Raw genomic sequence first — 17,285 nt, 5'->3', positions numbered from 1 at the left:
AGCTGCTTCAGCATCAACTTGTTTTTTTTTTTTAAGTAGAAATACGCGGGAGTAAAAAGACTTAGCCCGCTTTACCAAGATTCAACAGCACTACAACTCGCTACGACTCCGAGCTTGTAAGTACAAGCCTTGTATGCAAATCCTTGCAAATAAACCTCGTCTTCAACTCCAGCCCTTTTGCGAAGCGAGGCAGATCAGAGGCAGCGAGAGCCAGAGCAACATCCATTAATGGTACAATGCCACCTGCCGTCACCGGTGCACAAGTGCAGCTTCTCGCCGAAGATTTATTCCTGCTTTTAATTTACGCCCGATATAAAACGACGATTGCTATTTCAAAGAGAATGAAGTACACTGTCAGCAGGAAACGGCACGCAGCTATATGAACTATCCCGTCCCCCGTCCTTCTGACACTTCTCCATCCGTAATGGTTGGGTTTGTTCTGTTATTTTGTACATTTATTGCATAATCCCTCTTATATGCACGCAGATCAACAACTCTCCGTTTTCCATAGGATAGCAGGAGCTCAGCAAGCCCTCGCTATCCACCACGGAAAGGATCTGATCGCTGCTTCTGTATCAACACCACCTTCCTTTGCTTTAATACAGAGTTACACCACTGGGTATGAAAACCTCAGACAAACTCCTAGGGTCCTGTAAGCAAACCCCAGCACGCAGCTGGACTTCTACCCTCCCGAGTCTAAAGAGCTCCAACATCAACACGTTACTACTCCCAGCCCCTCCAGAAATTAGATTCTGATGTACGAATTGTAGAATTTAGATCCCGTATTTTCCTCCAACCAATAAAGCAACTTAAAATTCAAACACACCCTCAGGCACTTCACCGCTAAGCACACTGTATAACTTGTCATGTAAAAGAGTAACACCTAAAACCTTCCCAATTAAAAAGATAAAATGGTTTCAAGTACATTTTTATATCTTTCACATAACTCTGCAATACAATTTCCTACCTAGTTTAAATTGGATATATCCTGCAATCTATTTAACTTTCACATTCATTCTCTCCTTTTTTTTTTTAACCTATTAAATTTGCTCCTCAAAAACCAGTGCAGAAATTGGATCTCGAGAAAACTTATCACCTGTTCTCAGACTGCCACACCAGACCTAACAGACGGTGCTTTGGCAAAGACATCTTCCCTTTCTTGCATACTTTTAATGGGAGCGTTAAAATAACAAAAACATTGAAAGCGTGTTACACATAAACTTACCACATCCAAAACCTGCTCTGTCCTGAGCTCAGATGAAAGCTCACACCAAGCTAAACACATGCAGACAAAATTTGCCAAGCCAAGTTTCACTGCATCCTCCAGAAGTGAAAAGGAGAGGTCAAGTACCCAGAGGTACGGCAACACAGCCCGCAACACCGGACACACCAGGAGCATTCAAAACAAGAAAAAGACTCACTTTGAGTCACTTCATTTAGTCGCTGTGTTGTGTTATAAAACAGATAAATAAATCCTAAGACCTGATCAAATTTCATGAAGATCACTAGTTCATCTCTACAAAATTGCAGCCTTCAGCAGGAAAAAAGCAAGCTGCAAGAAACATTTCTGATCAATTCTAAAGAGCAACTAAAAAAGAATTAAAAAAAAAAAAACTTGCCAATTTACCTTAGCATCGTGAATCGAAACAACTACCATTTCAAAATGGTTAGCCAGGAAGCTGCTTGAGGAGTGACTATCATGATAAAGAGGAGACAGACACAGGCTCCAGGGACATCGCACACTTCTCAAAGGAAAAAATGACCATCCAAGTAAGGCCTGATTTCCTCTAACGTTGGAGTGTTCCTGAAGAAAGCCCTCCAATGGGATTATTTTTTATTAATACTGATCAAATGTTTTAAGGCAAGACTTTGCAGCAGTAGCAACCCTAAGAAAGCTACTTTGGCCTCAGCTATCCACATTATTTAAGGTACGCACAGTAAACCTTTACACAGAACAAAAATGGCTCCAAAATATATTTTGCATTGCTGAGTTATTGCAAGCACTACTCTCCTATGCAAAAATTATCATGAAATAGCTACACTAAAATCTGAGTACACTCTGAACAAATAATGCTAAGATCAAGAAATACGAAAGGTAAGACTCAGAGCAGTATCAGTTCAGCTGCCTTGCATCTACCTAATATTTGCACTTGCAAATCACCCTGCGGCTCACCAGTTACAGACACACAAAGCAAACTCCAGTTTGGGGTAGGGCAGAGAGGAGAGGGCAACCTAACCAAGAAAAACCCCGATGGTTGCCACACCTGTGCTGTGAGGTGGAATAACGATGGTGCAGAGAACTTTATTCTTGCATATGGGGAGCTCTAAATATTATTTCAACTGCTCCCTAAACACTTAATTACTGCAGGAGTTGGCTGGCTGGGGCTTAGGGGGCAAAAAAAGAAAAAAGCTTCTCTTTGGATCCTCATTAAAACACAGAAAAATTAAGCTTTGACTTTCACAGCTCATTAATGGTGACAGGGTGGGAAAAGGCTGCGCTTCCATCCTTACTGCTGCTCAACTGGGGAGAGCTCTGCACGAGGCTGGGGTAGGGAGGCAGGAAAAAGCCTCCCTCTATCACAACAGAGCACACGTTGGCAACCAGGACACGCTTCTGTTCCACAACCACAAGAAGTGCTGTGAGGCTCAAAAAGCAGGGATTCCCCAGTTTTTCTGTTCTTGAAATAAAGTGGGGTGAGAGTAGAACAAAGGTGCTGGTTTTGCTTTGATAATAAAGCATTTGTTTTCTGTTTCTCTGTAATACCTGCCATTTCCCTTTTAACTTGCACCTGGATAGCAAAGATTTTATTTACTATTAATCTCAAGAGGCTGGAATTCAAATTTTTGTTGAGATCCTGCCACCTGTATTCACAGGCAGCAGTTCCTTACTGTATTTCAGTCGGGGGGAACCAAGTCACAGAATGAACACCTGATGCCCAACTAAGTTCAGAACTTTTGTCTTTTATTGTTGATAACTCTTATCTTCAGCTTTTTTTTTTTTTCAAGCATATTCGCAGACTTTGAGCTTGAGAACTACCTGCATGCCAACTTGCAAAGCCGAACCAGACCGTGCACTCAGCAGAAAGAGTACATTGGCATTTCAAATTTAGAATCAAAAAGACAAACTAAAAATCCGAATAGCCTCCCTGTAGTTATTTCAACTCTAAAAGTAGTTTCTTTAACCCAGCTATGAAACTTTTAAAACACGAAGTTACAAGTAAAATACCCGATTTTTGGCTGTCACAACCATTAGATGACTATAATAGCAGAAAATAAATTGGAAAGAGGAAAAGAGGGAGGTCTCAGTTTCAAGTGCCATCCTCACTATAAAAACCCAAGAGATATTGATTTTATCACCCTCGTGATTGATGAAAGCAGTTCTAAGAAAAGAGCTCTCTAAACTATTTCAAAGCCCTCTGCAGCTCATCAAAAATGTCAGAGGCATCTCTGAGCCTATTAGGGTTGTATATTTCAAACTGCTATGTGTTTTTCTCCCATACCCTTTGCATGAATAAACTTTTGTGTTTTTAAAGTTCATAGTGTCGCCTTTTCGGTCCGCCCTTTTCCATATTTGCTCTTTTCAGTTATCAGGATGTGCTCACACATAACAAACAACAGAAAGAAAACAGAACATTCCTTACATGTGCTTAAACAAGTCATTCGATGCAATTACACTTTACGGAAATGCTCCAACAAACAACAACACAGTTAGCAATAAAGCAGTTACAAACCCTCTTGGCTTTTTAAGACATTCGGTAAAAAGAAAAGAAATTCTAGCAGATATTGCACGATCTTGAGCTCTGTGTTATAGAGGCTCCATGAGAAAACGAAAGCTGCTTATCTACTTTCCAAGTGAAACATTGTAGGTGATTGCTCTAACCTGGGGCACAGTACATTCTCTCTATGGCATCGTTGTCACAGGAATCTTCAACCTCCCTCCACCTGCTAAAATACGTTAGCTGAATGTGTCCTAAAAACAAAACGACAGGAGAAATCAAAACATTTTTCCCTTCCATTTTCTGCAGAAGTGAACTGTAATTACTCCTTTTGTAGCTAAAAACAGTATCATTAAGAATAATGGCATCATTAAGTACTAGAAGCTATTACTGGGGGTGAATTTGCTGCACTGATAATGAAGCTCTAGACAGGAAATGAAGATACTAATTACAAGATAAAACGCCTACTCAGTTAATTGGAAGCAACAGCGAATAAAAAGAAATGCATTTGCAAAAGTTCCTGACCTCTATCATTCAATAAGATGTTGTTTGGGTTCAAATCGCGGCACACAATTCCTTCTCTATGTAAAGCATCAAGGGCTACAACCATTTCAGCTGCCCATCTCTGAATGCAGTCCTCTGGGATGTAAAACCTGGAGGTTATCGCTAATCTTTCGTCGAGGTCCTGAAAAATTTGATGTATTTCCTTCTCCCCTGCTACTGCTATTTTGTCTTCCCCCTTTGGTGCCGTCTTTTCACTTTCAGCTGCTGGTAACAAAGCCAGGTTTGTTTCCTCTTTCCCAAAGTCTTCAGTTTGATCGGAAAACAGCAACACTGCTTCATTTCTTAATGTATCTCCATCCGAGCTAACATCTTGAGCACCTGAGAGCAGGTTGGAAACAAACAAACTTTCTTCTTTGCTTGCCACGTTTAAGGAGCAGGCTGCAGGCCCTTGCAATAGAGCCCCATCTTCTGAACTACCTACCTCTTGGTCAGAAGTACAGAGGGTCCCAAGAGCTCCCTGCGTGACACTGCTTTGTCCATTCACTTCCTCGTGGGAAGGATCACCCAGTTCTGGTGCCACATGACCTTGCTCTTGATCAAACGTTTTGCATTGCTCTGCGGAATTATTTAATTGTAAGACATCGGGCGTTTCTAATAATTTTACTTCCAAGATGTCCATATCGGTTTTTGTAAACTTTGATGGCCTTGACACTGCCACCTCCTCTGTTTCGTCAGACATGCCAGGTAAATTTATTAGAAGATCAGGCCTTCCTTCATCAACACTATTCACATCATCAGAGGCAGCATCCTTAAAGGAGATAACTGGCACAGAGTCGTTTGAACCCCGGCTTATGGTGTCATGAGCTTTCACACCCATTTTGCTCTCCAGGGCATCCAAGCTTCTGTCATGACCTGAAACAGAAAACAACGGCTTCAAAGGTTCTGATTTCAGGTTATACAATTTTTCTCCAAAATCAAGCCCCAGAAGCTCACTAGCGCTATCTTTGCTGTCTATTCTGAAGAGCTCCATGGGACTGTTCTTCGATTTAGTTAGTGAGTCCAATATCCTAGTAGGACTGGCTATTTCTGATTCAGCATCGTCAATGAAAAGCTTCAGCTCCTGAGATGGAATCTGAGAGCTGAAGCTATCACTGCCAACAACAGTGAGTTTCTGCGAGGAGCTTCTCTCTTTGGTATTCAGACCTTCATTCTCCAGTTTAACCACAGGTTCCTCATTTAAAGAGCCAGAATCAATTTTTTCTTGCCCATATTCGTTGCATAACGTTAAATAACTAGTGGTGCACTCTTCTTCTGAGCTGGATGCTGAGTCCATCCACTTGGAACTCTCCTGGCCATCTTCCTGGTTGCTGCTGTCGTCCTGAGAGCTCGGCGTTAGGCTGCTCTTCAGCGGGATCACCTTCAGCATGTGCTCCCCGTAGCTTTCTCTGGAATCAGTGCTGCTACTGATTTCTTTCGGACTAGGCGTTGGCCGCTCCAGGTGAATTTTAGTTGAGCTGCATGTTTGGGGTTCAGGGATTTCAAAGCTCTCTTCAGGGCTTCTGTTTAAGAACTTACTGACATAAGACCACAGTTTTCCTCCTGCAAGGAAAGAGAATGGGGAAATCTCTTAATATCACTCAAAACAGAATCAGTTTCATTATGATACAGGAAAGTACTCACACCGACAGAATATACCACCTCCTTAAACCCATAGAGCAAGTTCAATCTGCTACCTCAGTAGAAAATAATTACAGGGACCACGACTTGCTTTTCAAGCAGATTTGTATTAATACATAAATATTTAAATAGCTCCATCTGAGATTTTTTTTTTTTTTTTTTTTTTTTAAAAAAAAGCTTAATCAACTTCAGTAAAGTCTCATTTCAGAGTCTGTCTCAAGTTGCATGGTGGTGACTACTCTCCATCTGCTGTCTCAAAAGAAAGCAACAACTAGGAAAGATCAAATGGTTTAGTGCCCGTAACCAGCTCTGCCTGTACTGAATCACAGCTCCCAGCTCATAAGCAGCATTAGGGAAGACAGACTAAAAGCTACTGATCAGCAAGGTTGGTAAGGGGAAGAAAATCACCACATATTAGCAGGTTATTTTAAGGATCTGTTTCTCTTTGAAAAGATAAAAAAAAATATATTTGTAAGAAATTATTTTTTAGTTAAATACGGATGATTTTCTCCCTTTTGCTTCAGGCCTCAAGAAAGGTCTTTATGCCTTGCTGCATTACAAAATGATTTATGGATGTTTTAAGTTACATTGGCAATCCAGTTCCTCCATATCAAAAATTCGAAAACAAAGTTACAATTCCAAAAGTAATCACTAAATATTTAAAAATACAGAATAGGACTCTATTTCCAATACCACATATTTTTGAGAAAGATTACAGATGACAATCATATGCTGCACAAAACAAATCAAGAAGTGACTGTATCTCTTGCACGTGCCTAAGAATTTGACTTTAAGAAGCAAGAAAACCACCTTCGGTAACTTAAGGAAAAATGCAAAGTCAAGACATTTTAATTTAAAAGATTGTACAGAAATGCTGGGAAGTACAGCTCAAACAAAACCTTTGTAGAAGAAAAGAATAAGTATCCAGCCCACAGGGCATCTTTTTTTCTTCCTTTTTTTTTTTTTTTTTTTTTTTTAAACTTCTTTGGGTAAAACAGAGTTTTATATTATGTTTTTTTCCAAAATAGAGTCTTTAGTAGTTATTTTTAAGCACTCTCCTTATCAGGCAAAATTCCTTCAAAAAGTACAACAAAAGAAGAAAGTATTTTTCATTGCCTAGAAACAGGTTTTATATATTTCCAGGTATTTCAAAAAATAAGTTATCAAAGGCAGAAAAACCTTGATACTTTAAAAATGAATTTGAATAATACAATGTGGAGTTTTCTTGCTCTCCATCCCCCTGGCTAAGACAGGACTTGTTTTTGAAATGAAAAAAAAATATATATATCTCACTGAAAGTAGGTATATTAAAAATATCAAGAGGGAACTCTAACAGCTTGAGCCCAGTGGTAAAGATGACAGTTTAAGATCTATTGGTTCACCCGCTTTCTGCCTGTGAGCTACAAATGGACCTCGTGGGTCAAGATGACCCTTGCTCCCTTCCAGAGAAGGCAAGGAAGGATGCCAGGAAGAGGAACAGGAACAAACTGAAGCAGTGCTCCCAGAGACTCTGAGTTACTGTTCTTAAATTACTTATATTTTTACCAAACGAGTTTATCCCATAGTCAGCAATTATTTCTCTAAGCTTATGTTTTTACGTGCATCCACACTTTTGCTAAGGAATGGCAGGAAACAAAACACCAAAAAGGAGAAAAAAGAGTAAGCCGCAGAAAACACACATTTTTACATACATGTGAAAGATGTTCTCTTTTCCACACTTCCATCCATCATAAAAGAAGCAACACAACAGTTCGATTTAACCCCAAGATTCTGATGAACTAGTATTTGTATGACAATTAATTTTCTTTAAAATTTCAATTAAATTATTCTGAGAACACAGTGCTTGCAAAATGACTTTGCCCAGTTTATTAATTAGGCAAGGAATCACTCAGGGTCTTTTCACACTAAACAATAAAATCTCATTTGACAACCACCCCCCTGCTGCATTTAATAAGGCACATTACACCTGCTCATCCCACCTGCATTATACTTACTAGTGCAAGCAAATACTAAACATTTCCATCTTCATATAACCAGCATTTATTATCATAGCACCGCTTCACAAATTTCTTCTGAAAACACAAATCTCAGCTTTCAAAGGGCGCTCCCAGAAGATGACCCACGAAGATCCACGTTACATATCTGCAGCATTGTTCAGTGCCTGGCACAACAGCATCTCAACTTCCAAGCATGGCTTTAAATGCTAATACTAGCATGATATTCCTTCCTCAGTAGTAAGGAAATTAATTTTTAATGGAGACCCAATAATCCAGAAAGCTCAATACCTTGTTTCTGTAGTCTACCATCCCATTTTTTTTCTGTGTCACTACTGGATACCAGCTAAGATCCTGCATGTCACATCTGAAGGGCTCTCACCAACCTAAATGTTTCATAACCTTTATTTAAGGTAGGAAGGGTCTGGACTGTCTGACAGCATGAAAAGTGCAAGAATTCTCCCCAGCAAAATTTTGATTTTCACCCGTAGACAGGTCAAGCTGCCCTTGGGACAGCTCTGGTTTTCTGCTTCCTTCACCTGACTTCATGCAAGATTTCATGCAATCTCCTCCAGATCTTGGTCTCTACTCAAAGTCTTAGTGTAGCTTAAGAAAGGAATAGACTCAAGAAGGACTAGGGAAGGAAAGCAGACACATTGAGATCAGTCCTTCAAAACCCTGCAGAAAACTCAATGGAAAAGTCAAGAGGTTCAAACTATGTTTTTAGAAATGTTTGATTTCAAATGCTTTCAGCAAACCTAGAATTTCCACAAGACAAAAAATCTCACTTTATCCCTACAGGATTCAGAAATTCACAACTGTCTACCTGTGAAAACAGAACTGCAACAATGACTCATTTTCCTATTAGTAAGCCTGTTATTATCTTACCTTTTTTAAGAAAGAAGTTGCTCATTAATAGTCACTTGGACTGAGAAATCACAGTGAAAATAACTACTTGCTGCAACTCTAATTTGGAGTTAAATGCAAGTAAATACAAAAAAAAAATTGATTATGTCCAAATATGTTTACACACATATTTCAAGACTGGCCTCCTGGTCAAGTGGAGCTACATAAATAAATGCTATTCAATAATTGTGTTTTATAGTGAAAAACAACAATTTTATTCCTTTTTGAAAATGTCCAATTCAGGGTCAAACAAGAGTGATATTCCTATCTGGGTATATAATTATGCCTTTATGAATGACATACTAATAATCTTTCCCCCTCTCCCCATGTGTTGTGTAAGATCAAGAAAACCCATTAGCAAGCCATGCTAATATAGTATCAGGAATCTATAAAAACTAAAATTACAGAAATCAATCTAAACAAGTAAGCTTCGCTCACTGTCAAATAGTCTAACATACTAAATAACCATAAAAGCTATGATTTTAAGCTAAAGTTTATTAGTATTTAGTACAATTTCAGAAGTACAGTATTAACGTAATTAATTTTAAAAAATTCTTTAACCACAAATTGGCTCTGCAACCAGTCTAGCTTACTCCTTGTGGTTTTATCATCACACACACAAAAAAAGAAAGCAAAAACTCAAAGCTCCACATTCTTTAGTTATTTAACGTAAAATTAAATATTTAGGAGTGCCTTACTTCATTGTATTTTCAATACTCTGGAGGTTATATCTGTCCTTCAAGAGGCAGAATCTAAAATATTACTGTTCCAAAAAGAAAAATCAGGAGGATATTTCAAAAATAAAGTGGTCAAGTGATGAAGCTGGGTAGGAATTTTGTAAGTTTTTTATATATATATATTCTTTCAAACACTTCTACTTTTTTTTTGTTGCTAATAATAGGACTTAGAAGTAGGCACATCAAAGAGAAGATACAGAGACTATACTGCACACATCATAAGGTAAGAGGAAACCTAAGAGATCAGCAAATTCAGTCTCCTAACCATGTTTTTGTTCTAGCTCACATGAAAAATAAAGTCATAACCTGTTGGATTTTTTCCTCACTTACTACTCAGTCACTTACCATTTCAGCTCCACATCCTACAGACTGGCTAAGTGGCCATATTCCAAAACAAATCATTGGCTTTTGCTAGCTTGGCCCATGAGGTTGCTCTGAAGGACTTTTTCCAATTCCTGCACAAGTGGAATGCAGCTAAAAACGTGGTAATCACTGTATTAAGGAAAGCCCAAACTAAGTCAAAGTGAACAACCTGGGCTTCCAAATTGTTGTGATAGGATAAAGAAGGAAAAACAGATTACCGAAAGACATCTGCTTGGATTATTCTCCAAAACCTGGCCAAACTCTTTACATCACTGCATAAAAATTTGTTTATGGCCAGGAGTACCAATCCTAAGTTATGCACTTCATGTGAATCAATATTCCTGCTGGAAAAAGAACAGCCTTATGGTTTTCTTAGAATCACTGTCCTTCTTTTCAATAAAGACAGCTACTGCTAAACTTCATCGTATTAATATACAATGACAACATATAATTATGTCTGCACAGTTTCTAGGCCAAAAGGGAACCAGACATGCAGGAATTATCATGATACAATAATAATATTTCACAGCATCCCAATGGCAGCCACAGCGGGATTGCAGCATATATAGGAACTGGAAGCTCACCTCTACCTAATCTCTAATGTGACAATAGTTACAAACACCAGTTTTATCTAGAGGGCTGCTTCCACTGCTGCTGGTGAGTCTCTGCTATGAAGGTTAATAGTTTAGGCAAAGCTCCCACTTCACAATGTGCTTCAAGCAAAAGCTTTTCTTTCAAAGTAGCCTCCTGAAAAAGCCCCTTGCCAAGGACCAGATCACCTTTCCTACCTTTTCTGATCTCCCCCCCTCTCGTCTTTATAGTGAGTACTGCCTCCTTTCCTAACAACATATCTGCAGCTTTGCAAGCCAGAACACTACCACGTTGTTGTCTTTCAATTCCTGCATGCAGCAAGCCTCTTCAGCGTGAAGTTTCTTGAGTGCTCTCCAGATTGATAGGAACTCCAGCTTATTTATGCTTAAAGAGATTTGACAGCTTCTAACAGCCACTTAAACTTTGATGTCCCATGGAAGCCCCCCAGCCTATTTTTGAAGCATCTGTTTCTAAAATTTCTGGAGTTGTTAGTGCCAAGAAGAAGCGAGGCCTTATTAACATCAGATTGGCTCTCTACCACACTAGAATTTGGCAAGTGCTTTCCAACAAAGCTACAAGATAACTTTATGGACTTTCATGCTTCTAAGACACCCTCGAAGCCTCCAACTGCAGCCAGGAGAGAAGCCTGTTAGAGCACCCAAGACCTCGCTCGCCAATCTGAGCATGTAACTGCAACATGACTTACTGGGGGGGGGGGGGAAAAAAAAAAAAAAAAAGTTTTCATTCTGAGCAGAAGTTTGGGTCAAGCTTTCAGAATTCCATGCAAAACCCAACAGTTTGGGCTGAACTTGATAACACGGTTAAGTTTTGCTGTAAACAGGAAATAGCAGGCTCCTTAGCAAATATGTAATATCTGTAACAAAACGTTAAAAGACCCTCTGAAAACAAGGGGAAATTCTTTGCAGTTTATAACTTAAACCCATAAGCATCCAAGTCAAGCGAATCCATGCATCACGTACCACCAGCAACAGCCCTCACACACATCGAAATCCCTTCTGGTCCCTCCAGCTCCTCCCCACCATCCTCCCAGCAAAGTTCCCTGGTTCTTCCCACATTCCCTACCCTCAGCTCCCGTCAGCAAGTACTCACATCTCATCTGTGCCCCCTCTCCCAGCTCCACCTCAGAATAACCCACCTCCCTCCCACATCTCCTGCTTGCATGCGTTTGTCCCACAGCTGGGAGAAAGGCAACCTGAGCTGTGGTTGTCTCCAAGGATGTGTTTGCTGACTGGCCAGCCAACATGAGAATGCTTCAAGGACACCACCTCTGCTGCTGGCAGATCAAAAAAACGTCATTGGGTTTTGCACAAGGCTCTAAGTTATACGAACCTGATTTACCAGGCACTTGGTAAATCTAAGATCCTTCCCGACAGAATTCAAAACATTTTTTATAGCCAGGGTTGGTAAGAGCAGGAGATTTAAGCCAAGCACTTCTCACTAGATTTGTGACCACGTCAAAGATGATTAGAAGAGAGTCATTCCTTCTCAAAGAGAACACCCCATCCATTCCAAATATTAAGCTGAGGTTTCTGTTCTTAAATGGAAGGGCTCAAAGGGCATCATGCAACCAGTCAAACTAAGCCTTTCTTAAAATTTCTGTTCTCTCCATCTGACCACTACATCACCACATTTTGCTACTTCTGTACCCAGTTTTCCATCTGTCTTGAGAAGGGACATTCTTCTCAAAGAGAAGAGCAAAAAACTCCAGGTCTTCAGACATTGTAGAAATATCAGGACCAATATTTTGTAATTTCTATTGTATCTGGTCTCCAATTCTTTGATCATGTTAGCCTTAAGATCTGTTGGTACCAGACAAGGGGCTGTTTTCTGTTTAACTATTACTTCTCAAAACAAACCATACCAGTTTAAGTGGAGATTACAGTTCAGGTGATAGCTTCTAATTTATTTGCCTGAATTAAACACACCTCAAGAAAAGTAGCGTTGTACAGAGCTGCACTGTAACCCTTCGAGATCACCATCAGACAGCACTGCAATGTGAGGCCTTTCTTCATGCATCACTGCCCATGGCAACACCATGTCACACACAGCAGAAAAAAATCGTGTTGTATAGTTAAAGTTAACTGGCCTCACATGACATAAATTGTTCATGAAAAAGGCAAAATCTAAGTTATTAGGAATAAAAGAAATAATATTCAATGTAATAAAATCATCTTCTCTATCAGTTAGCTTAGTTCCTGCCAATAATCCGTTCCGAGTGAATTATTAACATTTCCTAAAAAGAGAACTATTAGCAAACCCCAAATTTATATTCTGCACTCACTCTAAATAAATATGGGTAATTACATTTGGGGAATATTTAAATCCAGGTGTTAGAGGAAAAAATCAAGACATAATTATTTTTTGCCACCTGTTCCCTGTTTTAACATTTAACAGGAATTTCATAAATAGTTTGAAGGCACAACTCTGTGGTTCTGCTTTGAACTCCTATGTGATGCCACTAGCTATTTTCTTAAAAACCCAGATCAGAATAACTACGTGGTATTAACCAATAGGCAAATGCTCTTTTTTTTTTTTTTTTTTAAAGCAGAGCTATTAAACTCTTGTGGGAATACTTGTCATTTTAACTATAAGATACTAAACGCTTTACTAACCAAAGTTCACAAAAGACTTAGCCAAAGACTTTGTTTCTCAGAGATGACTGTACACACTACAGATATTTATTGCAGTCAAAGCACTCACTCTCCTGTAGAAAATAAACAGTTGGAAGCTTTCATTATCACTACAATTTAAGTAACCCATCAAGATTTGAGGCTATTTGAAACAGGAATCAAATCCACCACAAAATGAGGAGGAAAAGGAGGAGGGAGGGTGCGGGGTGTCTTACATGACATCTCTTAGGCATAGTAAAAATATTTTAATTAGAGATATAAGAGATTAATTTGACACTGAAATGTACCATTGATTAAAAACTTAAACCTTTGACTCTTCAGCAATATACTTAAACAAGAGACAAACCTTCTGCATGCTGTAACACGAGAAAGACAGACTCCTCGGAGATGATGTACTTGTGCAGACACACCATGTTGGGCACACAGCGGGGGATGATGGTCGTTCTGCTCCTGCTGTACTCACTACTTTTCCTTAGACCCTGACAGAGAACAAAAAGGTCAGTTGTACCCTCAGTTGCCTTTGGAGCCTGCTGTGCTCTGTGTTTATCAACCAAACTAATCTATCCGAGTTACTCTGGGCTTCAGAGAAACCACTCATCTGCTGCTCTATGCCCCTCGGTCCCCCGAGGCTGTGCTGATGGCATCTGGCGCATTTCCAGAGAACAGAAGATGGCACAAAGCTGCCATTAAAATCAATTACATGGGTCAATGTTTTTATTAGAATCTCTCTCAAACTAAGTCATCAGGATGACACTCAGTTATTTCCCTGTGACCTTTTTTAAAAAATTTATTTTTGTGTGTGACCAAAAGACACTATTAAAAAATTCAATTCAAGTTCTAAAGACAAAAGAATGCCCTAGACTTACAGGTAATCCTCACATTTCCATTGTACTTTAGTAAAGGCAGCAACAACAACAACCACAACAAAAAGGAAAGGAAGGGATTAGTCTCCTTGAGAGGTAATGATTTCTGGGAGGTAGCACAGAGATGAAGTTGCCAGAAGTGAAAAAATTGATGTGGGAGGGAGAAAGGGAGGCGAGAAAGAAAGGAAAAAAAAATTATGTCAATAGCGTGACCTATTACAATATTGATAAACATAAGCAGTTAAATGGGAAATTCAATGTTACCCTATCTGTCAGCAGATAAAGCGAGGTTCCAAGATACAATATTCACAAATAATCCTTTCTGAGGAATAAACAGGTTTTCTGTACCCTACAGATACTTAAGACAAATCATTTCAGAGGCCAAATGCACAAAGTTAAGGCAGGGTTGTAAGCCAGACCTTAAGCAAAGTTGCAAAATATTAACAAAAAATTATAGCTCCGTGTCTGGGACATCATTTTTTTTTAGCCCTTCCTCCTATCAACAGTCATTCGTTTCAATAGCCCCAATAACAAGACTCAGACTAAACTAATTCTCAGCATCACTGATGCTCCAAGCATGATGGGATCTTGATCTGAGCATTTTCTGAAACAAGAAAGAGTAATGTGAAAAAAAAAAAATTACAAACAATTAACGATTCATTAGGTTAATAGTTTCGTAGCATTACAGTCATTTTTCAGAGCCTATTGATGTAAACCATAGAATAGCAATTTTGGATATTTGGATAAGAACAGTCATCCATCTCATCTGGAATCTCCTTTGGTCAATATCATATTCTTCAACTAAGGGAAGCCCAGGCATGATGAAGATTTGGATGTACTGGGGCTAAGAATTTTTATTTTAACTTCTTTAATCAGCAGCATGTATATGCTCCGAGTTGGCGGGATTTTAGAGATTTTTTAAGGACCACATTGAAACTGTGATTCTTCAAAGCCTGCTGAGGTACCACCTTCAATTACCAGCAGCGACTCAAGTGAGTAAACCAGCACATATGAGCACTAGAGAAGTTACACAAAGAAAAGAATGGAAAGCAACTGGATAATGAGAAAAAGAACTCCAGTGCCCTTAAGAGGGATCTACACATTAACATAGTAATATACCACAGAGATAACTCTGCACATTAGATGCAGTGATCTTTGTGTGGTGGTATAAATTAGGAGGCCAAACTGTTAAGAGAAGTAATAAGACTTTACTCACCTTCAGTATAAAAGTCTGCTGTGTTCTCGTGTCCATTACAAGCAAAACCTAAGGAAAAAGCATTCAGAAAAACATTTAAAATTCATGAGTAAGATAACAATATACATGTATGATTCTTAATGTTGAATAGCCTTGCAAAGGATGTGATGTAAGTTGTGATTTAAAAAATAATAATAATAATTAAAGCCCTGCAGCATACATTTGTTAACAAGTTTTTTTCTTTTAAAGGAAAATAATACGATGGAGGAAATAGAGGATATAGATCTCTATGGAACTACCAGACTGTCACCTGATTCCCAATCAGCTAACTTAAAGAATGAATCCTAAACCAAGAAGAGTACTTCATAACCAGAACCCAAATTACAGAAATACAATGGTAACAGGAAAATAAAGCACAAAGAGTAACCTTCACATAGTATTAAGTTTCCTACGTTACTTCATTTAAATCCCAATTTATTTACCATTTTCCAACTCACTGTACCTACCTTCTGTATTTTCCCCCATTAGGCTTTCTATCCACCTAAGGTTTTCCTTTCTAGCTGGTTACCAAAGGTTTTAGGTTTTCTTTGCCTTTTTCTTTTTTTTTTTTTTTTTTTTTTTTTTTTTTTTTTTTTGAGTGGAGCTACATACCTTCTTTCCAGGAAGCTAATCTAAAAGCTGGCAAGGCACACACCCAAGCCACATGAAAATGTTTTACCAACTATATACAGCCACTGCAGTCTCATTCCCCGACTGCCCTTTGTTTTGCAACATTCAGAAGCCACAACAGAAACAGCTGCAAAGAAGTTCCTTTCTGGTCTGTAAAGCAGTATTAAGGTGACAGCAAAAACAAGGCTTCATTCTGGGAGAAAAGAGTGGACAGGTTCGCTGCAGAAAAGAAAACACCTACAGCTGCAGAGAACATCTCTGCCAGGAGCACATTGCCTCCGCTGAAAGCACTGTAAGCACAGCACAGTGATGACAGGAGCACTAAGCAATGTCTTGCCTCTTAGCAAGCTCTGTTTGTTTATGTGCTGAAAACAAAACAAACAAAAATTATATATGTATATATATTTGGGAAACTACATCTTCAGGGAGCTGGAACTCTCTGCATCTCTGTCTTCAAATCACTGTGCTTAGGATTGTTTGTAAACTCCAAGAACACAGATGTGCTTGAAAAGCACCAGCTGCAAGACAGCCACAAAAACAAGCTCAAGCACAAGACCAATCCTCCTGGAGGAGCAAGAACAAGATCTGCACCCACTGTTTATTTACAACAGACCTCATAAGCTCCGAGTACAAACAGTCAGAGTCAGTTATAACAAAATATTTAGGCTGCAAAATCAAGCACCTGAAGGATTGAAAATGCAGCACTGGGGTTACTACACTGAGCACTGCTCTTTGGGATGGCCACATTCAAAATGCTGTCCTTGCTCTCTCCCCATTGCACTTCTGAGCATCTCAAGCAAAAGGAAGCGAGTCGGAGTTTTTTCTCATCGTTGCTCTTGCCACATTTCACCAAAAGAAATAAGAGCGAGAGCTATTTCTCCATCTCAAAGACTTCCTCTTCAAGTAGGGTTGCACCCAGTATTATAAAAGCCATTCTCTACCTTCTAGTGAACAAATATTACCAGAATCACAGAATCACAGAATTTTCTAGGTTGGAAGAGACCTCAAGGTCATCGAGTCCAACCTCCAACCTAACGCTAACAGCCCTCCACTAAACCATATCCCTAAGCTCTACATCTAAACGTCTTTTGAAGACTTCCAGGGATGGTGACTCCACCACTTCCCTGGGCAGCCTGTTCCAGTGCCTCACAACCCTTTCAGTGAAGAAGTTCTTCCTAACATCTAACCTAAAACTCCCCTGGCTCAACTTAAACCCATTCCCCCTCGTCCTGTCACCAGGCACGTGGGAGAACAGGCCAACCCCCACCTCGCTACAGCCTCCCTTGAGGTACCTAAAAAGAGCGATAAGGTCACCCCTGAGCCTCCTCTTCTCCAGGCTGAACAAGCCCAGCTCCCTCAGCCGCTCCTCGTAGGACTTGTTCTCCAGGCCCCTCACCAGCTTCGTCGCCCTTCTCTGCA

General features: G+C 39.5%; 1 protein-coding gene across 4 annotated transcripts in view; it reads right to left on the bottom strand.

The window, feature by feature from the left end:
• RPS6KC1 (ribosomal protein S6 kinase C1) overlaps positions 1 to 17,285 on the bottom strand; it is a 90,533-nt gene that overhangs the window by 12,877 nt on the left and 60,371 nt on the right. For 3 of the 4 annotated variants that reach the window (XM_084512542.1, XM_084512544.1, XM_084512545.1), the window contains 4 exons: positions 15,219 to 15,266; positions 13,486 to 13,618; positions 4,242 to 5,819; positions 3,881 to 3,970 (listed from right to left, as the gene is read on the bottom strand). In XM_084512542.1, the coding sequence (XP_084368668.1) occupies positions 3,881 to 3,970; positions 4,242 to 5,819; positions 13,486 to 13,618; positions 15,219 to 15,266 (1,849 nt within the window). The remainder of the gene's footprint in view (positions 1 to 3,880; positions 3,971 to 4,241; positions 5,820 to 13,485; positions 13,619 to 15,218; positions 15,267 to 17,285) is intronic. The other variant, XM_084512543.1, reaches the window with a different exon arrangement.

This window comes from Aythya ferina (assembly GCF_964211825.1).
Source record: "Aythya ferina genome assembly, chromosome: 3".
NCBI lineage: Eukaryota > Metazoa > Chordata > Aves > Anseriformes > Anatidae > Aythya > Aythya ferina.
This window is presented reverse-complemented; position numbering and strand designations above follow the sequence as displayed.